Genomic DNA, 16,945 nt, shown 5'->3' with positions numbered 1-16,945 from the left:
AACCTACCTGTGATACAGTCTGTTAAACTGTGTCCAGTTTTTAGGAGCAATAAATTAATTTTGGGTTGCTGTTTGGTTTTCATGGAGGTTTTTGAACACAGCTGCTGGATGGACGCAGATATATCTGTTGTTCTCTGTTTGAAAAACGTGTCCGAAAATGTATCCATTTATTTGAAACAGAGAGAAAATCCTGCATTTCTTTTTCTCATGGTGGATTTCCTTAAGGTCTCCTGTCTCCATTTCTTGATGTTTGCACTTTACTCACTGTCTCCAGTGCTGCTGCTTTGATGTAATTGCTTAAAAATGTTACTAGTGCAATATGAATGTGGAGTACAGAAAGATGAGTCTTGCTGAAGTCTGGCCAAGTCAGCAATTTGACTTCTGCAATGCTGTAATGGTGAAAGTGCCCATATGAAGCTCTTGCAGAAGGTGTCAAAGGCACAGAACAGGACTGCAATTTTGTAAATTTGACACAAATTTATGCTTGTAGATGAGATTTTCAAAAACCCCTAGTGAGAGTCTAGCTCTGTTCCTGATAGCCACTGATTTCAGAAGGAAAGGTAAGGCAGCATTGTTTATTGGGGGTATTGGTTTTGTTTCTGAATTTATTAATGTTTCTTTATTTTTAATTGTGATTTGTCTCAGCCATCTGTCTGTTGTATATATCATTCAACTTAAAGATGATAAAAGGTGCGCATACCAGATAAGTTGCTGCAGGAATGCTGGCTGAACACAGTTCTCTCACTCCCAGGAATTAATAAGCTGATCATACTTTTCACTCTTTAAATATATACTGTCATGAATGACAGTTTCAATGTTGCTTGAATGAGGGCTGATGGTGAAGTTCCTAGCAGAGATATGCAGAACCTTCAGTGACAAATTTAAAACTACACATGAGGTAGCTGAGCCTGCCAAATGGCTGCTGAAAGGAAGCAGAAATACCTCTTGGTTTCCTGGTTCTCAGGTGGTAACCAGACAAAGAGGGCTCAAACCAGGAGCATGCAAGGCAGGAAGAATAACTAGACAATTCAATTTTTACTGTAATTGAGAGATGAAATGGAAGATATAAAGGAAGAGGTAAATGAGATAGCAAATATGGTATGTCACCACTGTTGAATGAGAACTCATGAAAATAGTATTCTTATTTTTAAATTTCCACCCACATTAACATCTCCATAATGTATTGTTCTTGCCTTACTGTAATAGCTGAGAGCTTGTTTGAAAATCTAGTTGTGTTGTGTGAGTCATGTAGGTAAAACAAAGGGAAGGTTGCTGACTGGGAAAGCTCAGTCTCATTTATGAGATTCACATAGACAGCGTAGGAATACCCGGCACAGTGAAACCTGTCTGAGTGTCACAGTAGGTGGGAAGCTGAGCGTAGTAACTCATAGGAGTTGTTCTGCCAATGAGCATGGCCTGGTTTTCAAATGCTCTGTAGCTGGCATCAAGAAGGATGTCAGGCTTTAGGCAGTGATGGGCAGAATAGTGGTGTTCATCCTGAGGGGGAAAGACACGATAGGGCTTTCACAGAAGCACCTGTTCTTCTGTTTTATTAGTTTTGAACTTGGAGAAATGCATAGTATTTGAGATGTCAGAAAGGTAGGCCAAATTAAGACTTACTCACAAATCCAACTGGACTGAATAAAAGACATTCTGTAGATAATCATTAAGTGAAATCTCAAGGGTTCTGGTTTTGATTTTTTCCAACAGCTGCAAAGAGTGTAGTTGTTCATCTGACATCAAGGCAGATTGCCATTTTCTGGCATTAAGGATACTGCCAGCTGCACTGGACAAAAGAACTTAGACCATGTGCTGTCAACTTAAAAAAATATCACCTGAAGTTTCTCAGCATCATCAGCAGAGTGAGGCTTCTTCAGATGTGAAATCCTTTTACCTTTAGTGTACGTGCTGGTTCTGACTTTGTTTTAATCAGGATGTATTTATGTTTAAGAGGAATAGCATATTCCTGGTAGATGCCAGATATATCCTCTCGTAGCAGTTTTTCCTTCCTGTTATCCACATCAATCCTAAAATCTGTCTTTAATTGTCTTTATTCCTCCATCATTCCTGCTTTTTCTGTGTCTGCATGTAGATGTATGTAGCTTCTCATTTATGTCCAGCTATTTTATGTATATATACTTCAGCGTGCTTGGAAAATGGTTATTCAGGAGTTTTTTGTTACCCTTAAGATGAAAGTTGAAACAAAATTATCTAAAAAGTAGTCTAACAGGAGCAGCATTTTTATGGAGCATTCAGTGCTCAGTCCTGACGGAAAAGGTATGGCTGGGGGCAGTGACCAGGCTAGGTGGCCTCAGAGAGTCATGGAAGTCTCTGTGCTCAGCTGCCACTTGCAAACAGCTGTTAGGTTATACTGCAGTGCACTCCAGGGGCTTCTAGACACACGCTGGGACTGTGTGGACAGCGCTGGTGTTACATCCCCAGTACACACCTGGAAGCCCTGGAAAACAATGTGGATGGTAGAAACTTGGTGTGTGCCTGCTTCTCAGCTTGTTACACAACCAGAATATGTAGCTAGACTGAAAGGGGAAAAAAAAAAAGTAAAAGTCCCTCTTGGGCTGACCAGAGAAAAGGATTACTGCTGCCTTTTGTTTCTGAGTTAAAAAATTCCAGTATTAGATGATAATACTCGGAGCAGATTGTGCTCTGGTCCATTTCACTCAAGGCAGTAGGTAACAGCAGTTCCTTTGCATAGGGCCTGTCCTTTCTGAGCTGCTCAGCGGAAGAGAATAGCTTCGGAAAAGTAAAGTTAAAAATGTCCCTCATAAAAAAATTATGAGAACTGATCTTCAACAGTATTTTTCATTACAAAAGTCATGTATACCACAGCACACTTGTGAGTTTTTTAATTAATTACAAGTAATTGAAGTGAAATCGTTGGGGAGGAAAAGTGGTCTTCAAATATAAGATTTTGAAGTAACACTATAAATCAATTTAACTCAGAGCAGTACTCTTTCTTGAAAGCTATCTGAATAAAGAAGTGGTGTTGTCATAAGTACTGCAATTCTTATGTAAAAAGAATACCCAGTGCTACTTTCTGGATGAAGTTTAGGCCAACATTAACTAGAAAGACACGTTTGTAATCTCCAGAATCTAGTTATAAATAACTCAGGTCACAGAGGAAGGTTTTCTCAATATGTTAGAATAAAGTGGCTCTGGAACTCTTAAGCTTGCCTACATGTTTCCTTGTAAAAATATCCTGAGAGCTCACACCAATTTATTGCTTACATTGGATGGATAAGGATCTGACCTTAAAAATGAATTTCAGAGCCTATAAATTTTTTTTCTTTATAATTAAGGTGAGGCATGGTGATTGTGGAACCATAATCCAGGTTTAGCAAGGATTCAGAAAGGACTATCAGGAAGGTCTAAAAAGTACTTGAGTTCTGGACAGATAATCTAAATCTGTATTTTTTAGGTGATAATACGTGCAGCAGGTAAAAATTACACCTTTTTTTGTGGTATAGAACTGGCAGCTTGTACTATGAAGTCTCACTGTAGAGCTTGAACAGAAGAATATCCATATTTTTGACCTCTCTCTGCCTAAAGCCTGGGAAAGAAAAAAAATATTAACTTCATGCAAGTGAGGATGTAGCATCCCTGTCATTGAAGACAAGAGTGATGAACTGCTGTCAGGAATAGTCCATGTATAGCTGATTCACACTGGGCAGCATCATGGATTTGATGATGTCTGTAAGTCCTTCTTAGCCTAGCTTTCTTCCCTTCCATTTCCATAGCTGCAAAAGCACAGTCAGAAAAGTGGCAAAGCAGACTTGGAGACTGCATATGGAAGGAGAACTTAATCAAATCAAGGTATCTTCTGAACATCAGAGGAATGTGATATAACATTGAACTTCTGAAATCAAGTCATACTCAAGGAGAGAAAAATATCTTCAGTGTAACTTCTGTAGTTGACATAGATATAACTTAGATGTGACGGTAAATAATACGCTTCTTGGAGTTCAATCCGCTCTTTCTCAGGAGTGATGGAATGTTTGATCCTTGGTTCTTTCTGGGTCCATGAGCTAATGGCATAAGTGTTTGTACTTGTTTTAGCAAAGAATTACTGACTCTGAATCAAAGAATTCATTAGGATCTAATTACAGGGTCTGTGTTGCTTCTTAATAGTTGTCAACATACTTAGAGGAACAAATAACTGAGTGCTTTTATCTGAAAAATGCATATTGTGTTCAAGCATCACAAAAAAACCCTGGGGAGATGCAGCAAGCAGAGGAGGCAGACACAAGAAGATCTAGTTCTCATACAGCAAATGAAAAGTTGAAAGTAATTCTCATAAGCAATGTTCAAAGTGTTTTATTAATGTCTTGTGCAGTTGTGATTCCACTCTACTTCTACAATATAAAGAGTCCAAACAAGCTTTTGGGCCAATTAGAGATCATCAAAATGCAGTTTGCCAGACAACTCAAGCAACTACTGTGTTTAATCCTGGTTCAAACTGAACTTCCTGACCAGTCACAAAAGTTTCTGACCAAAAAAAAGGAAAAAAAAAGGAAGAAAATACTTTTTTAACATTTTTAATATGTTTTATCCTTTTTCAGTGCTGCTGTTGTAGCATTGAACACCACACAACCACTCCCTCCTTCCCCCTTGGTGGGATGGGGAAGAGAATTGGAAGGATAAAAGTAGAAAAACATGGGTTAAGAAAAGTAATTTTTCTAGGTAAAGCAAAGGCTGCACCAACAAGCAAAGCAAACCAAGGGATTCATTCACCACTTCCCATGGACAGGCAGGTGTTCAGCCATCCCCAGAAAAGTAGAGCTTCATCATGTGTGATCATTTTTTGGGAAGACAAATACCATCACTCCACATGCCTCTCCTTCCTCCTTCGTCCCCACAGCTTTTATTGCTGACCATGACATTACTTGGTCTGGACTGTGGTCCCTCAAAACTTTTGCACCTCCAGCATCCTCACTGGCCTTGATGCTGTGTTACACTGTTCAGCAGTAACTAAAATACTCATGTCTTTTCAACACTCTTTTGGTCACAAATCCAAAAGGTTGCACTAGCTACTGTGAAGAGAATTACCTCTATCATCTTCTAGTCACTCATTTAAGTCTGTATATCTAATACATGTACCAAGAGAAACTATTGCATGCTTTCCATTTACTGGTCTGTTTTTCAGTATCTGGAAGCCCACTAGGCTATCAGCTAAACTACACAAAGCACTTCCTTTAAAGAGGAGGTTAAGGAAATTTGGTACAGAATCCACCAAATAATACAAGGTCTTCAAATTTTCAATGAAATAATATTAGCAAATGAATCAAAAAGCTTTTAGTGAAGTTGCATGTCTGCTGCGAAAAGAGCCCTAATTTGGTAGGAATTGATGATAGCATGCCTGTCTGAGAGTCCATCTGTGCCACAGAAAGCACGAGTTCTGTCAGGCTGATCCCTACAGGACTTTATTGCTATGAAGAAAACACAAACAGATGAATCCTAATTACCAGCGTTATGGAATGGCTTTGAACAATAGTAATGAAATCCAGCTTTTTATTGCAGATTTATGTTTTTAAAAGAACATGACATATGGAAAATATTACTTTATCCAATGTTGAGACAAGTGCTAGAATTTCTGTGTAAAATGGTTACAGGATGGGATTTTTTCAATTCACATTTTTTTGAGGAAATGTTCATATTTCTTCTGAGATTTAACATTCTTACAGATTTTGTCTTCCTACGTGGTTAATCTGCAGAAAATATAAGGAAAATTGTGCTCTCTTTCCATAAACCTCCAACTGTGCGGAATATCATATAAATGAAACCTCATTATAGACAAATTGAGCCTTGAGCACCCCGCTCAAGTAGTCAAGGACCAAGGTCAAGTGTGAGTGGAGAGCAGTCAAGCAGCCGAAATTCCTGCAGCTGTACTTTCTCTGGTCAGGAGAGTTAAGCCTTGGAAAGATCACCAGCACAGCAGGGTGGGCACCAAGCAGTGAGAGGACTGTATTCCACAGAGAGAGTGTAATAACACGTTACGAGCTTCAAGAAGGATAACAGGCTCATGGAGGGTAAGGCTCAGCCTTGTAAGAAATGTGCTGTGGGCTCGATGCACTAAGAGGATAGGAGTGGCTTCCTGAGCTCAGAACAAGGCTTTGCTCCTGCACCAGTGAGAATTTGACACTTCTTACTGATCTTACAGAGCTGAAGGAAAGCCAGGCAGGCAGGGGCCTTAGGTCAGTGTTCTGTATGTAGCTCTTTAAAGAAGCACTGTCTGGTGGGATAGAGGTCAATGCAAGACATCTCCCTGTAAGTTGTGTTTAGATGCCTTTAGGCACTTCAGTGTCCCACTCAGATCTTCCATGGAATCTTATTTTCATTCAGGGAACTGAGCAGGATCTCTGCTCTATCCTTACAGAAATATAAAGTCATCCCCCAACTTGATGAAATGTTTTTATTCAGCATTTGAGTGCTTTGATGCTCTGTCTATTAGTTCTCTGTAAGGGAGCACAGGCAACACTTACCTACTTGTCATTTCTCTTCCCATGAGAAATGTTTTGGACTGGAATAGTCTTCTCTTGCTGAAGATGGGTCACTATGCAGTAAAGAACACAGCTGAACCTGCCTGCATATGATGCCAAAGCACTTTGGGAGGAAGTGATTGTTTTAAGAACTTTTTTAATGTATTATCTAAGGAATGAAGGGAGAATATACCAAATTTCAGGAGAATAGCGTACATGCCGAGTAATATCCCATCTCGAACTTTCTACTGATGATCCTGGATCGTCCATGGCAATTGTATTAGCTTTTTCATGCATTGAAAAGAAATAAAATTGGAGCATTTATTTTTCTTCAATTGCTCTAAATATCATCTATCACTGTGTTTTGGAATGTGCTTCACTCACCTGCTGTGCACTCAGTGTACACTTAGAGCAATTTCTTTCTTTAACTTGTTATTAAAAATAGAGGAAAATCTGTTTTCAGGATGTTAATTGTCCTTATGGGTTTGTAAAACACTGAGCCAGCCAATCTGTTAAAAAGATGGTGCATGCAAGTAGAATTAGACTGTTGGCACTTTTTAAGAGAAGTTTTTAAGGTCCTTGGCTGAGGCTCAGGGTAATCTAGGTGTTTCTGTAACTGATATGTTTGCAAGGCTTTAACAATAACAGTCCTCAAATCAATTGCCTAAATTTTATTGAGGTCCCAGTGAAATTGTAAAGGACCTGGTCCTTAGAGATATTTAGGTGTCTAGTCCTCAAATTGTGGTTCATGGGAGGTGGTCATTGCAGCAGATGTAAGAATCTAGCACTGTGGAACCACTCTGAAGTGGGCAGGAGCAGCTCCATGAAGTTCCAGGAGATGCAGTACCCCAAGCACTTGGTTGTAGCAAAGCTGCCTAGAGGCACATCTTAGTTTAGTGCTTTATTTGTTTTTAAGTTTTGGCAATTATGTTTAAGCAGAAGTTTACAGATGCATAATATCTGTGGGATTTTCTAGCTTTTAAAAACATCAGGAGTTTCATTCCTTCAGAGCAAAACCACATTACTATAATGAATTAAACATCAGTGTTCTTTCATGAATTAAGTAAAAAAAAAAAAACAACAAAAACCAAAAACCCCCAAAACAACAAAAGAAAACAAACAAACAAAAAAAACCCCAAAAAACAAACAAAACACAAAACAGAACAAAACAAAACAAAACCCACCAAAAAACCCACAAAAAATCCCCAGCTGAAAAGCTCTTAAGTAGAAACCCATAAGAGGATACAATTGAATCACTTCCTGCAGTGTAAGGTCCATTCAACAGAAGGTTAACTACATGTAAACAGAGAACCAGATCTTGATGAATATGGGAAAAAATAAGATGGCAAATCTATATGCAGAAATGCTGTCTGTGTACATTTTTAAGGTTTTAATACATTTAATGTTTTTTGATAGAGTCCCAACATGTTGAACATGTCTTTTTAAGTTTTCAGCATAAATTAATGTGGAGTGAAAACCTCCCTGGAAGAAGTTACTTAAATGTGGATATTTACATGGTATGAGTTGGCAATATTTTGTGACTTAGTGTCTTTTACAGCAAAAAAAAATCCCCAAAGAAACCAACAAAAAAACAGATGACTTAATACAAGTTACATTACTGAAAAGACAAACTATATTCCCTAGAATTTTATTATTTTTTTAAATACAAATATTCTTAAATAATTGAAAGTAATTTCTTCCTTCAGATTTTAGGTATCTTTCATCTGCATTTTTACATTAGATACCTAGTTTTCAGCCACTTTTAGTCATCAAAGCTAAACAGTATTTGAGTGAAATATTTGAAATAACTGTTCATAAAGCCTCTGTTATTTTTAACATCTAAGCTGGTATTTTCCTTTCTAAACTCCCTCTCTTAATTCCTGTGTGATTGTATTCCAGTTACAAAAGTAAGTAGAACATCTTTATAAAAGAGAAGCAGGCATTGCTCTGGAACCGCTAATAGTACCTTCTAATAAATTGACATACAAATCTTTAGGTTTTTCTTTAGAAGTAATAGCACTAATTTAAGGGCATTTAAATATAACAGAGATATAACTCAGTTGAATTTGAACCAACAAGGAGAAAAAATCCAGGTCAACCACACAAAAATTCTAATCAAGTTCTCACCTGTAAAGAAGTCAATATGTAATGCTGTATCTAGTGAGTAGAGAAATGGGAAGATCTTTCTAAGGCTGAGATGCAGGATAAGACATTTCTTTGCATAATCTATTGCTGTTAGCAACCATGAGCCCTGTACAATAAATAAAACTTTTTTTCAATATAAGATATCCATTCAAGGTATGTAAATAAAGATGCATATCTGCTGAAAAGTGTTGTTGTAGTACTTAATGTTGAGGGCAACAAAAAATTAGAAAGTGGGACTACACTGTGCTGTGAGATTATCCTGTGCTGTGGTAGCCTCACCTCCTGAAGTGGAGATTTCTTAGGAGAGTTTCTTTGGTTGCAGCTCTCAGCCTGGAGTGCTGTCCCCACAAGGCCTCTCCTGGGAGCTCTCTGGAGCCTGATTTATTCTGCAGAGGAGGCCATTGAGGAAGGAGGGACATGCAGTATTTTTCTAACACATCATAGGAGGAGGTTAAATAACCCTGTGCTGCACTTCACTTCCTACTAAAGAATTAAAGGGAAGAAGCTTTAGAGTTTAGGGGTTCTTTATGTCTACAGTTTATGTCTGAAATTCTTTTAAAAAAGCTTTAAGGGAAGGTAGAGTCAATTTTCACATAGTAAGAGTATTTTAGTTATTATGCATACAAGCTATCATGCCTGCTTTGATAAATAAATTCTCTGAATTCAGAGCAAAGTTTTCTGAAATAGTTTTATAATTATATTATTTGAGCATTTTAAGTTTTCTGACCTACATTAGTCATATATTAAAATTCCAGATATTTTTATTATTTTCCTGTCTTAAAGTATTTTCCAAATTAATAAAACATAAATTCTAAACCTCTAAGAACATTATTTTAAAAAGATAAATTGAAAAGTTTTGCTGAGAGCAAAATAATTTAATTTAGAAACAAGCATTCTTTTTATGGAGATTTTAGTAAGGGCATGTAAAAGGCAAACTGTTGCCAAATCAGTGCCCTTATTTTTTTGTAAATGTACTTGCATAAGAGAAATATGCCAGTATTATGTTGTGTGATAAATGTATTGCTTCATTCTGCAAAGATTTAATTTTAAACACAGTGGCAGTTTCAATTAAACCTTTAAGATTATACATATAAATTTTTAAAGGCATAGAAATACGTGTGACATTGAGGACAACTAAGTAAGCTGAGAATCTGTTTAACAAACTGTTAAACAAAAATGTTTCTTACCTAGCAGATTAATTTATTGCAGCTGCTTGTTCTGTATTTTAAAAACTTTTATCCAGCTGTTGTTCTCAGCAAATATTTAACAGGCTTTGTACTGAGAGCTGAATGACCTGAACTTAATTTCCTGAAAATCGAAGATCTATGTATTCAAAAATGCCTTGTTAAGTTAGCATGCGATGCTAATGATGTAGATGATGATGATGTAACATATAGGGAAGAGAAATATCTTTATTGCTGTTGAGGAAAGTCTATATTTAATTTTTTTTTCATATCCACAAAAAAAATCAATTTTTATTGCACTATTATTTTTTTTTCCTGAATTAATTATCTTCCTGTAGCAAGTTCTTTTTCAAGTGTAAAGTAAAGGATGGATGGAATCCTAGAACAAATTAAGCATGTTCTCTTTCCAGACAGAAAACAATCATCTCTATTGGTCTAAACTTTTTAATAGGAGAAGTAAAATAGGATTAATTCCAGTATTTAAGAAGAAAATACTGAAGTATTTATATTCATGTTTGTGATTCAAGAGAAATCAACCTATGGAAGAAGTTCAGATGTTTGACCTACTTGTTTGTCTGAAAGCTCCCAAGGTCCTGTAGCCCTACTCTGTAGGTGTACAGGACAGCCTTGATGCAATGAATTAAAATCAAACCTCACTAAAGTCTGACGGCAGCCCAGCAATTTAGCAGAGGAATGGCCATTTCTCCAGAGGAGCCTGATCCATCAGGCACGCTGTAGTCTTGGCCAGGGTCCAGTGCCAGGTGGGTTTCACAGAATGAACCTGCTGCCGCATCAGATTGACACTGCAGGAAGGAAGGCAGGTCCTAGAACCAGCTGTGTATATTGTAGCAGCTTTCTGGAGAAAATGGGATACTGGGGTGGCAGGGCAAGTCCACACCTGCAAGGACTGCACTTTAACTGTCGGTATCTACTTCATACCTCTTCTCTTGCCTCTTTGCCACATACCATAAAATACCCGGAGCTCATGGAGGGGAATTGCCAAGCAAACATGACTACTAGCTAGAAACACACATGGCCATGATATTGCATTTTCCTTTTTTGGTGCTTGTGAAAAGCATCATTCCTACACTAAAATAGCAGCACACATGCTGGAAACAGGCAGCTGCTAGAGCATGTTCTTGTGAGATCATGGTATCAAGCTGTCTCCTGCATGGGTATGGATGGCTGGTATTTCTCAATGATGACATCAATGAATGAACAAGATGAGAGAGATATTTGGCACCTGGTCAGTAACACTCAGTACGAGAGAGCTCACAGAGAAATTTCAGACACGTACAGCAGATGTTGTGTCATCATACAGAAACTCCTATAATGGCTGAGTCCATATTGGGTGAGGCCACAGCTTCTTCTGGTTTTCTTATTGCTCTGAGATTTTTAGCAAAGTGGTGAAATAACACTTCTCTTTTCAGTGTTCTGTTTCCTGTGGAAAAGGTTTGAAGTTTCGTGATGTGCATTGTATTAACAGCTTCCAAGCGAAAATAGAAGAAGAAAACTGCAAACATTTGAAAAAACCACGAACATACAAAACATGTAGAGCTGGAAGATGTCCTTCTTGGAAGGCCAGCAGATGGAAAGAGGTATGTAAAAGCTTCCATAATTATGTTCTCCATGAAAGTACAAGATGAGATCATAGTCATGACATGTTGCTTCAGTGGGAATAGTTGTCAGTACACACATCACAATGAAATTCACAAATTAGCAAGTACTTAATTGTATTTTCTTTTTCTTTCTTTTAAGAGTAATGAAAAATAAATATCTTTAGAAACTGAAATTATTTGCTAATCTGAATTTTGTACAGAATAGCTACAACTTAGGACTTTCCTCATCTTACCTTGTAAATTAACACTAATTTTTTAAAGTTTACTTCTTACCTTCTGCAATGAATTCAGTAGTATTACTATTTGCTATCTGAGTCTAAATAGTGAAATGGAGCCAGGTTTATGGGAAAAGGACAAGAAAAAGGGCTTGTGTGCACAAATACTGGCCTTTTTCCTGGTTTGGTCTTATAAAACATCTCTCACCTTGTTGTAAAATTGTGTGGAACTGAACACATTGCAATATTTTGCATTTCACTCACTCTTTCCACACACGATTCCCCTCATTGGTAAAGACAGTACCACTCTCCACATTTTGGCCACACTTGATAAAACAACAGATATCTAAAAATATCTATAAAGATAGAACTTTAGGATTGAGCTTAGGCCTTTCGGTAAGCTTTGGGATGTAATTGTGCTTCTGCCTAGGGTAAAAGGGCCTGTTTATCTCAGCAGGCATTAGTGGTATAGTGAAATTCCTTTAGACAGGAAGAAAGAAAATGGGTATTTGGCATTTACGCTCTTCAGGGTTCAAAATTCTTAGTAATACCTGCAAAAGATAGTGTCCTCAGAATGTTACATTTTTCCAAAATTTTCTAGCCTGAAACACTGAGATTTTTTTTCTCTTTTATTGTTGTATTTGCATTTTAAAACAACTGATAAGACTGTCAGTCTCTAATAAAGACAAGATATAAACTCAGAGCTTCAACTGTTGATCTTGCAAAAATGTAATCTTGCTTTGCATATGCCTATAGTGATTGTCCCTAACGTGAATTAAAGTAGGCAGAGAGCTCAGTTAGATACCTCAGATGCAATTATTTTCTGTATTTTTAAAACGTTTTAATTGTAGCTTTGCATTTTCAACGTAAGTTCCTTCAGGTACTGTACTCATATCACATGGGCTATGAAGTGTATTTTAAATAGTATCGCAAGAACTTCTAATGACAGCTTTACTCCCTTCTGGGGACTGTCTCGTTTCACAGTGCCACAACTAATTTTGGTCAATTTTAGTGTTCTGTGTCTTGTGGAGTGGGGACTCAGCAGAGAGATGTCTCCTGCCAGGTGGCAGGTCTGGGGCAGGTGAGTGACGCGATGTGCAGCCACGACCTGCGTCCCGCCACCTCGAGGCACTGCCGCCTGCCCGCCTGTCTCCCATACCAGTGGCTGGCACTGCAGTGGGAAAATGTAAGTAAGGTTTTAAACTTCTCTGACTTAATTGAGTTATATAATATGGTATAATAAGTTTGGGTTTTTCTGGAATTTTTTTGTTTGGTTGGTTGGTTTTTGTTGGTTTTTTTTTGTTTGTTTGTTTGTTTGTTTTTTGTTCTCACATTTGGGTGCTTTTCTAGTAACTGTTATGTTGTGGAATAACAAATGACCATGCTGGAAATTTTGAAGGTCAAACTTACAAAACTTTAAAAGTGACAAAAAATGTCAAAGACTTTATTTATATTCTCTTTTTATAATCTCTAAAGGATCTGCTTGTTTATTGTTGTAGAGGAAAGCTCTGGTGCAGTTCTGAGCAGGTATTTGTTGATAGGACTGTCTCTACATAGTGCATAACATATTTAATAAATCCTTAATTTGAAATATATTTTTAAAAAGCAGCTTTTTAAGAACAGAAATATCATATGCAAGTAAACACCTTGAAGATAAAATCTTTGGACAACAGTGTTTATAAGTTCTGTATGGAAGATTCAAAGCATCTTAAAAACTTGAAGCATCTTTTCTTGTTAAAGAAAAGATAAGAAGCAAAATAAATCTCATTATTCTCCTACCAAAGAGGAAGGAGGATAAGAAAATAAAACCCAGCATTCTCTTACCAATTATGCTTTTTCATATTTAAGAAAATCTACAGATACTTTCAGGAGAGAGCTGTCATTTCTAAAGGTGTAATTGCTATTTTCTACATGCTAAAAATATAATAACTTTTGCTATTTTTGCAAACATGCAAACATATAAAGATGGGGAAGAGAGAAAAAATGTATGGTATCTGAAATGGTGCAGAAGAGCCTTTCTCTAACATTAAACAAAAAACCATTTTATGTATTTGTGTCAAATTAGTAATCTGCCATGATTAATTTTCTAGGGCAACCCCTCTAGAAATATGAAGACTCTAACGTCTCAGGGACACAGTACTACAGATGTGACAACTGTTAATGTGTAAAACATTGGCTGGTGCTCTGCAAAACCTGAATTATATTAAGGCAGTTCAGACATATATATTCCTTTGTTCAGCTATATTGAGGGAAAGCTGACAAACACATTTCTTTCAAGTGTTCTATTCTCATATGTACCTGTCAAAATCAAGAATAAGTGGAAGTGGTTCAGAATGTGCTTTTAGCACAAATATACACTTTCAAAGAATGAAGGTGAGTTTTCCTTTGCCAGCAAACATTTGTGTATTCCAGCTGTGCGTTTGGAGCCCTCCACTACAAACACATTGTTTCAGTACGTTCTCCAGCTATTTCATAACTTCTTCTGCATGTATATTGCTGTTTTCTTGAAATTCCTGTGTTCAGTTTCCTTCTCTCACCGCATTCATACACAGACCTGTACATGTAGTATAAGTAGTTCAAGTGCTTATCCATCTGCATGCCACTCCTGGTACAGGAAGTCCTCCACTAAACTTGTAATGTTTTGCCCAACTGTCTTAGCTCTGGGTGCTTGTGTGTCATTTCCTCTCCTGACCAGTCATGGATGCCTACAAGGCTAAAATATAAAGCATCATGAAAATAAATCTTCTGCCTGTCCCCATTACCTTGTGACTGGATTATTCTTTGTATGCCCAATATTCTGAGCTGCTCCATGGTGTTACAAGTTAGCTTAGTTCAGGTACCTGTAGCTGGGGATGTGCTGTTGATATATATTACTTGGCCTGTACCTCTACTTTTCTGGATTCTGGCGGCAGCAAAGTTCTTATCCTGTCCTGGCAGAGCTGTGATGGCTAAGCATTCCACCAGCTTGCCATGGGGAGTGGTCTGAGGACCCTCAGGGCAAAGGCACAGGCTCAACAACTACTGCTGCTCTGAACTGCCACTGGCACTGGCACTGGCTTGATTAATAGGCAGTTTCTCTCTCCCCCTCCCTCTCCTTCTCCCTTTCCCTCTCTCTCTCCCTCTCCATTTCCCTCTCCCTCTCCCTCATTCTGTTTTCAAGATCAACTCGTTTTGTTTTCAGGACCAACTTATTCATGTTTCACTGAAATCCTTTTCTGTCCCTTTCCTTTTCATATGGAAGGGCTTTTACACTCAACTTATCATCTTGGCTTGATGTTTTCATTTTCTCCTCTGTCTCACCCAACAGTTACAGTGTCATTGTTATTATATGCTGTTGTTTTTTCAGCTGATTAGAAGTACCTGAACTTTGAAAACAAAGTAAAAGACTCTGATTCAGTGAATAATTTAGTGTGACATTGATAGCTGATGTCAAAAGATATTGCTGTCTGGGTTTTACTGGTGTGTGGCAATCAGTAGGTAACTTCATTCTGTAACTGTCTAGTTAAACTGTGATTTATTTTCTCTCTTTTAGTGCTCAGCATCACCTAGAAGAAAGGAAATATACCGGAAAGTTAAATGTGTGAATGAACACCAGCTCCAAGTGGATGAAAGCTTCTGTGATCTTGCCACAAAGCCTCCATCATCCAAAACCTGCAGGGTATCTCCCTCTAAATATGTTGTGCTCACAGGACAACTGTCACAGGTATGCTAATTGTACTGCTCACACGTCTTTTCATCTTTTATAAATCTTTACATTTAAGAATGTTATATTGCTGTAAAATGTAGGTTATATGCATGGAGAAAAAAAGAAGTATATTTGCATTCGAACATGGCTGTCTAAACTTTGTCCACACTGACCTTCCAAGTCAGCCATGATTTTTTGTAGAGGCTGTTATGAGTCCTCCCTTAGCCGTCCAGGACCTATGATCAGTAACTAGACGGGAGCTGCCCCTACCACAGGATTCCTTTGCTGGTTTCCAGGAAACTGTCTTGCAAGCTGACCTTGCTGAAGTAACCAAAAAGCTTTTCCTTGATTTCAGTGAAGTGACTGGTCAGTGTTTTGTTTCCCTTGCCCATCTGCACTGCCTGTGTGCATGTCTGTGCATGTATCACAGCTGAGAGGGAATGACTCTGGAACCTCTGAGAAAAGGGCACCATGGGACTTTGTGGCTCCTTGCACATGTAACTACTGCAGACCTTCACTTCTGCGCACTAATGTTCTAGCCCAAGGTGGCACGCCTCCAACGACAGGCTTTTTCCAGAGCAAGGATCAGAGCTGACTTACCTGTAACGCAATTCTGCAGAAATATCACAGAAATCTTCACAGAAATAATGTCTGTGCTTGGGGATTTTATTTTAGTGCTCAGGAAGCTGTGGGTTTGGTTACCAGCAGAGGATCACGTACTGTGTTGGGATCCATTCTGTTCAAAGTTGGCACGTCCATGGCCTTCGGACTGCAGTGTACCGAGAATGCCCAGTACAGCCATCCCCCTACATTTATAAATGTCACATCAAAGGATGTTCACAAGCAGCCACGTGGACAGTGGGGAGGTGGAGTAAAGTGAGTACAGATGTGCAAGCTCATTTTTTATAGCTGCCTCTAAAATGAATAAATGCCAAGAATAACTTGCTGACATAATGATGTTAATTACTTGCTTCTTTCTAAACTAAGTCTTAATGGCTATCTATGTCTAGTGCTCAGCATCTTGTGGAGTGGGGATAAAGCAGAGAAGAGTAGAGTGTATGACTGAAAATGGCTTATCTAGTGACTTGTGCCTGCCACATTTAAAACCAGATGCTAGGAAGATCTGCCACGAAAAAGAATGTAAGTGATAGCTGTGATTTTATGCAGTTAATGTTTTCCCAGGTTACTTATATTAAAGCTATAAATATATTTGGAGTGAAATTATGCAAAATTAGGTCCTAAAGCTAATCTCTGTCCCTGAAATATTAATATGATTTAATCATTCATTTTGAAGGTGAAATTCTTACCACCTGCAAAGATATGCAGATTAAAAAAGGGATTAGAAAGGATGGTGAATACCTACTTAACATTAAGGGAAGGATGATAAAGGTACTGTTAATATTTATGAGTTTTTATGAGTACATATTTTTATGAAATAATACTTTTCTAATATAGATTTTGCTAAAGGGTTGCATTTTCTCTCCCAGATTTATTGCTTGGGCATGCACTTAGAGAATCCCAAAGAATATTTGACACTGGTAAAAGGTGAAGCAGAAAACTTTTCTGAAGTATATGGATACAGGTACAGAAGTGATTTTATAAC

At 37.8% G+C, this 16,945-nt stretch overlaps 1 protein-coding gene across 1 annotated transcript in view; it reads left to right on the top strand.

Annotated features, from left to right (window-relative positions):
* The window catches only part of ADAMTS20 (ADAM metallopeptidase with thrombospondin type 1 motif 20), an 88,986-nt gene that overhangs the window by 65,285 nt on the left and 6,756 nt on the right, over window positions 1-16,945 (top strand). The window contains exons 29-35 of the mRNA XM_066183111.1: window positions 11,254-11,421; window positions 12,670-12,843; window positions 15,190-15,360; window positions 16,018-16,218; window positions 16,353-16,482; window positions 16,637-16,731; window positions 16,830-16,924. Coding sequence (XP_066039208.1) covers window positions 11,254-11,421; window positions 12,670-12,843; window positions 15,190-15,360; window positions 16,018-16,218; window positions 16,353-16,482; window positions 16,637-16,731; window positions 16,830-16,924 — 1,034 coding nt within the window. The remainder of the gene's footprint in view (window positions 1-11,253; window positions 11,422-12,669; window positions 12,844-15,189; window positions 15,361-16,017; window positions 16,219-16,352; window positions 16,483-16,636; window positions 16,732-16,829; window positions 16,925-16,945) is intronic.

This window comes from Chamaea fasciata, unplaced genomic scaffold (assembly GCF_029207755.1).
Source record: "Chamaea fasciata isolate MVZ Bird 193981 ecotype frontalis unplaced genomic scaffold, bChaFas1.0.hap1 SCAF_5, whole genome shotgun sequence".
Taxonomy (NCBI): Eukaryota; Metazoa; Chordata; class Aves; order Passeriformes; family Sylviidae; genus Chamaea; species Chamaea fasciata.
Note: the sequence above shows the minus strand (reverse complement) of the source record. Positions and strands in the feature narration are given on the sequence as shown.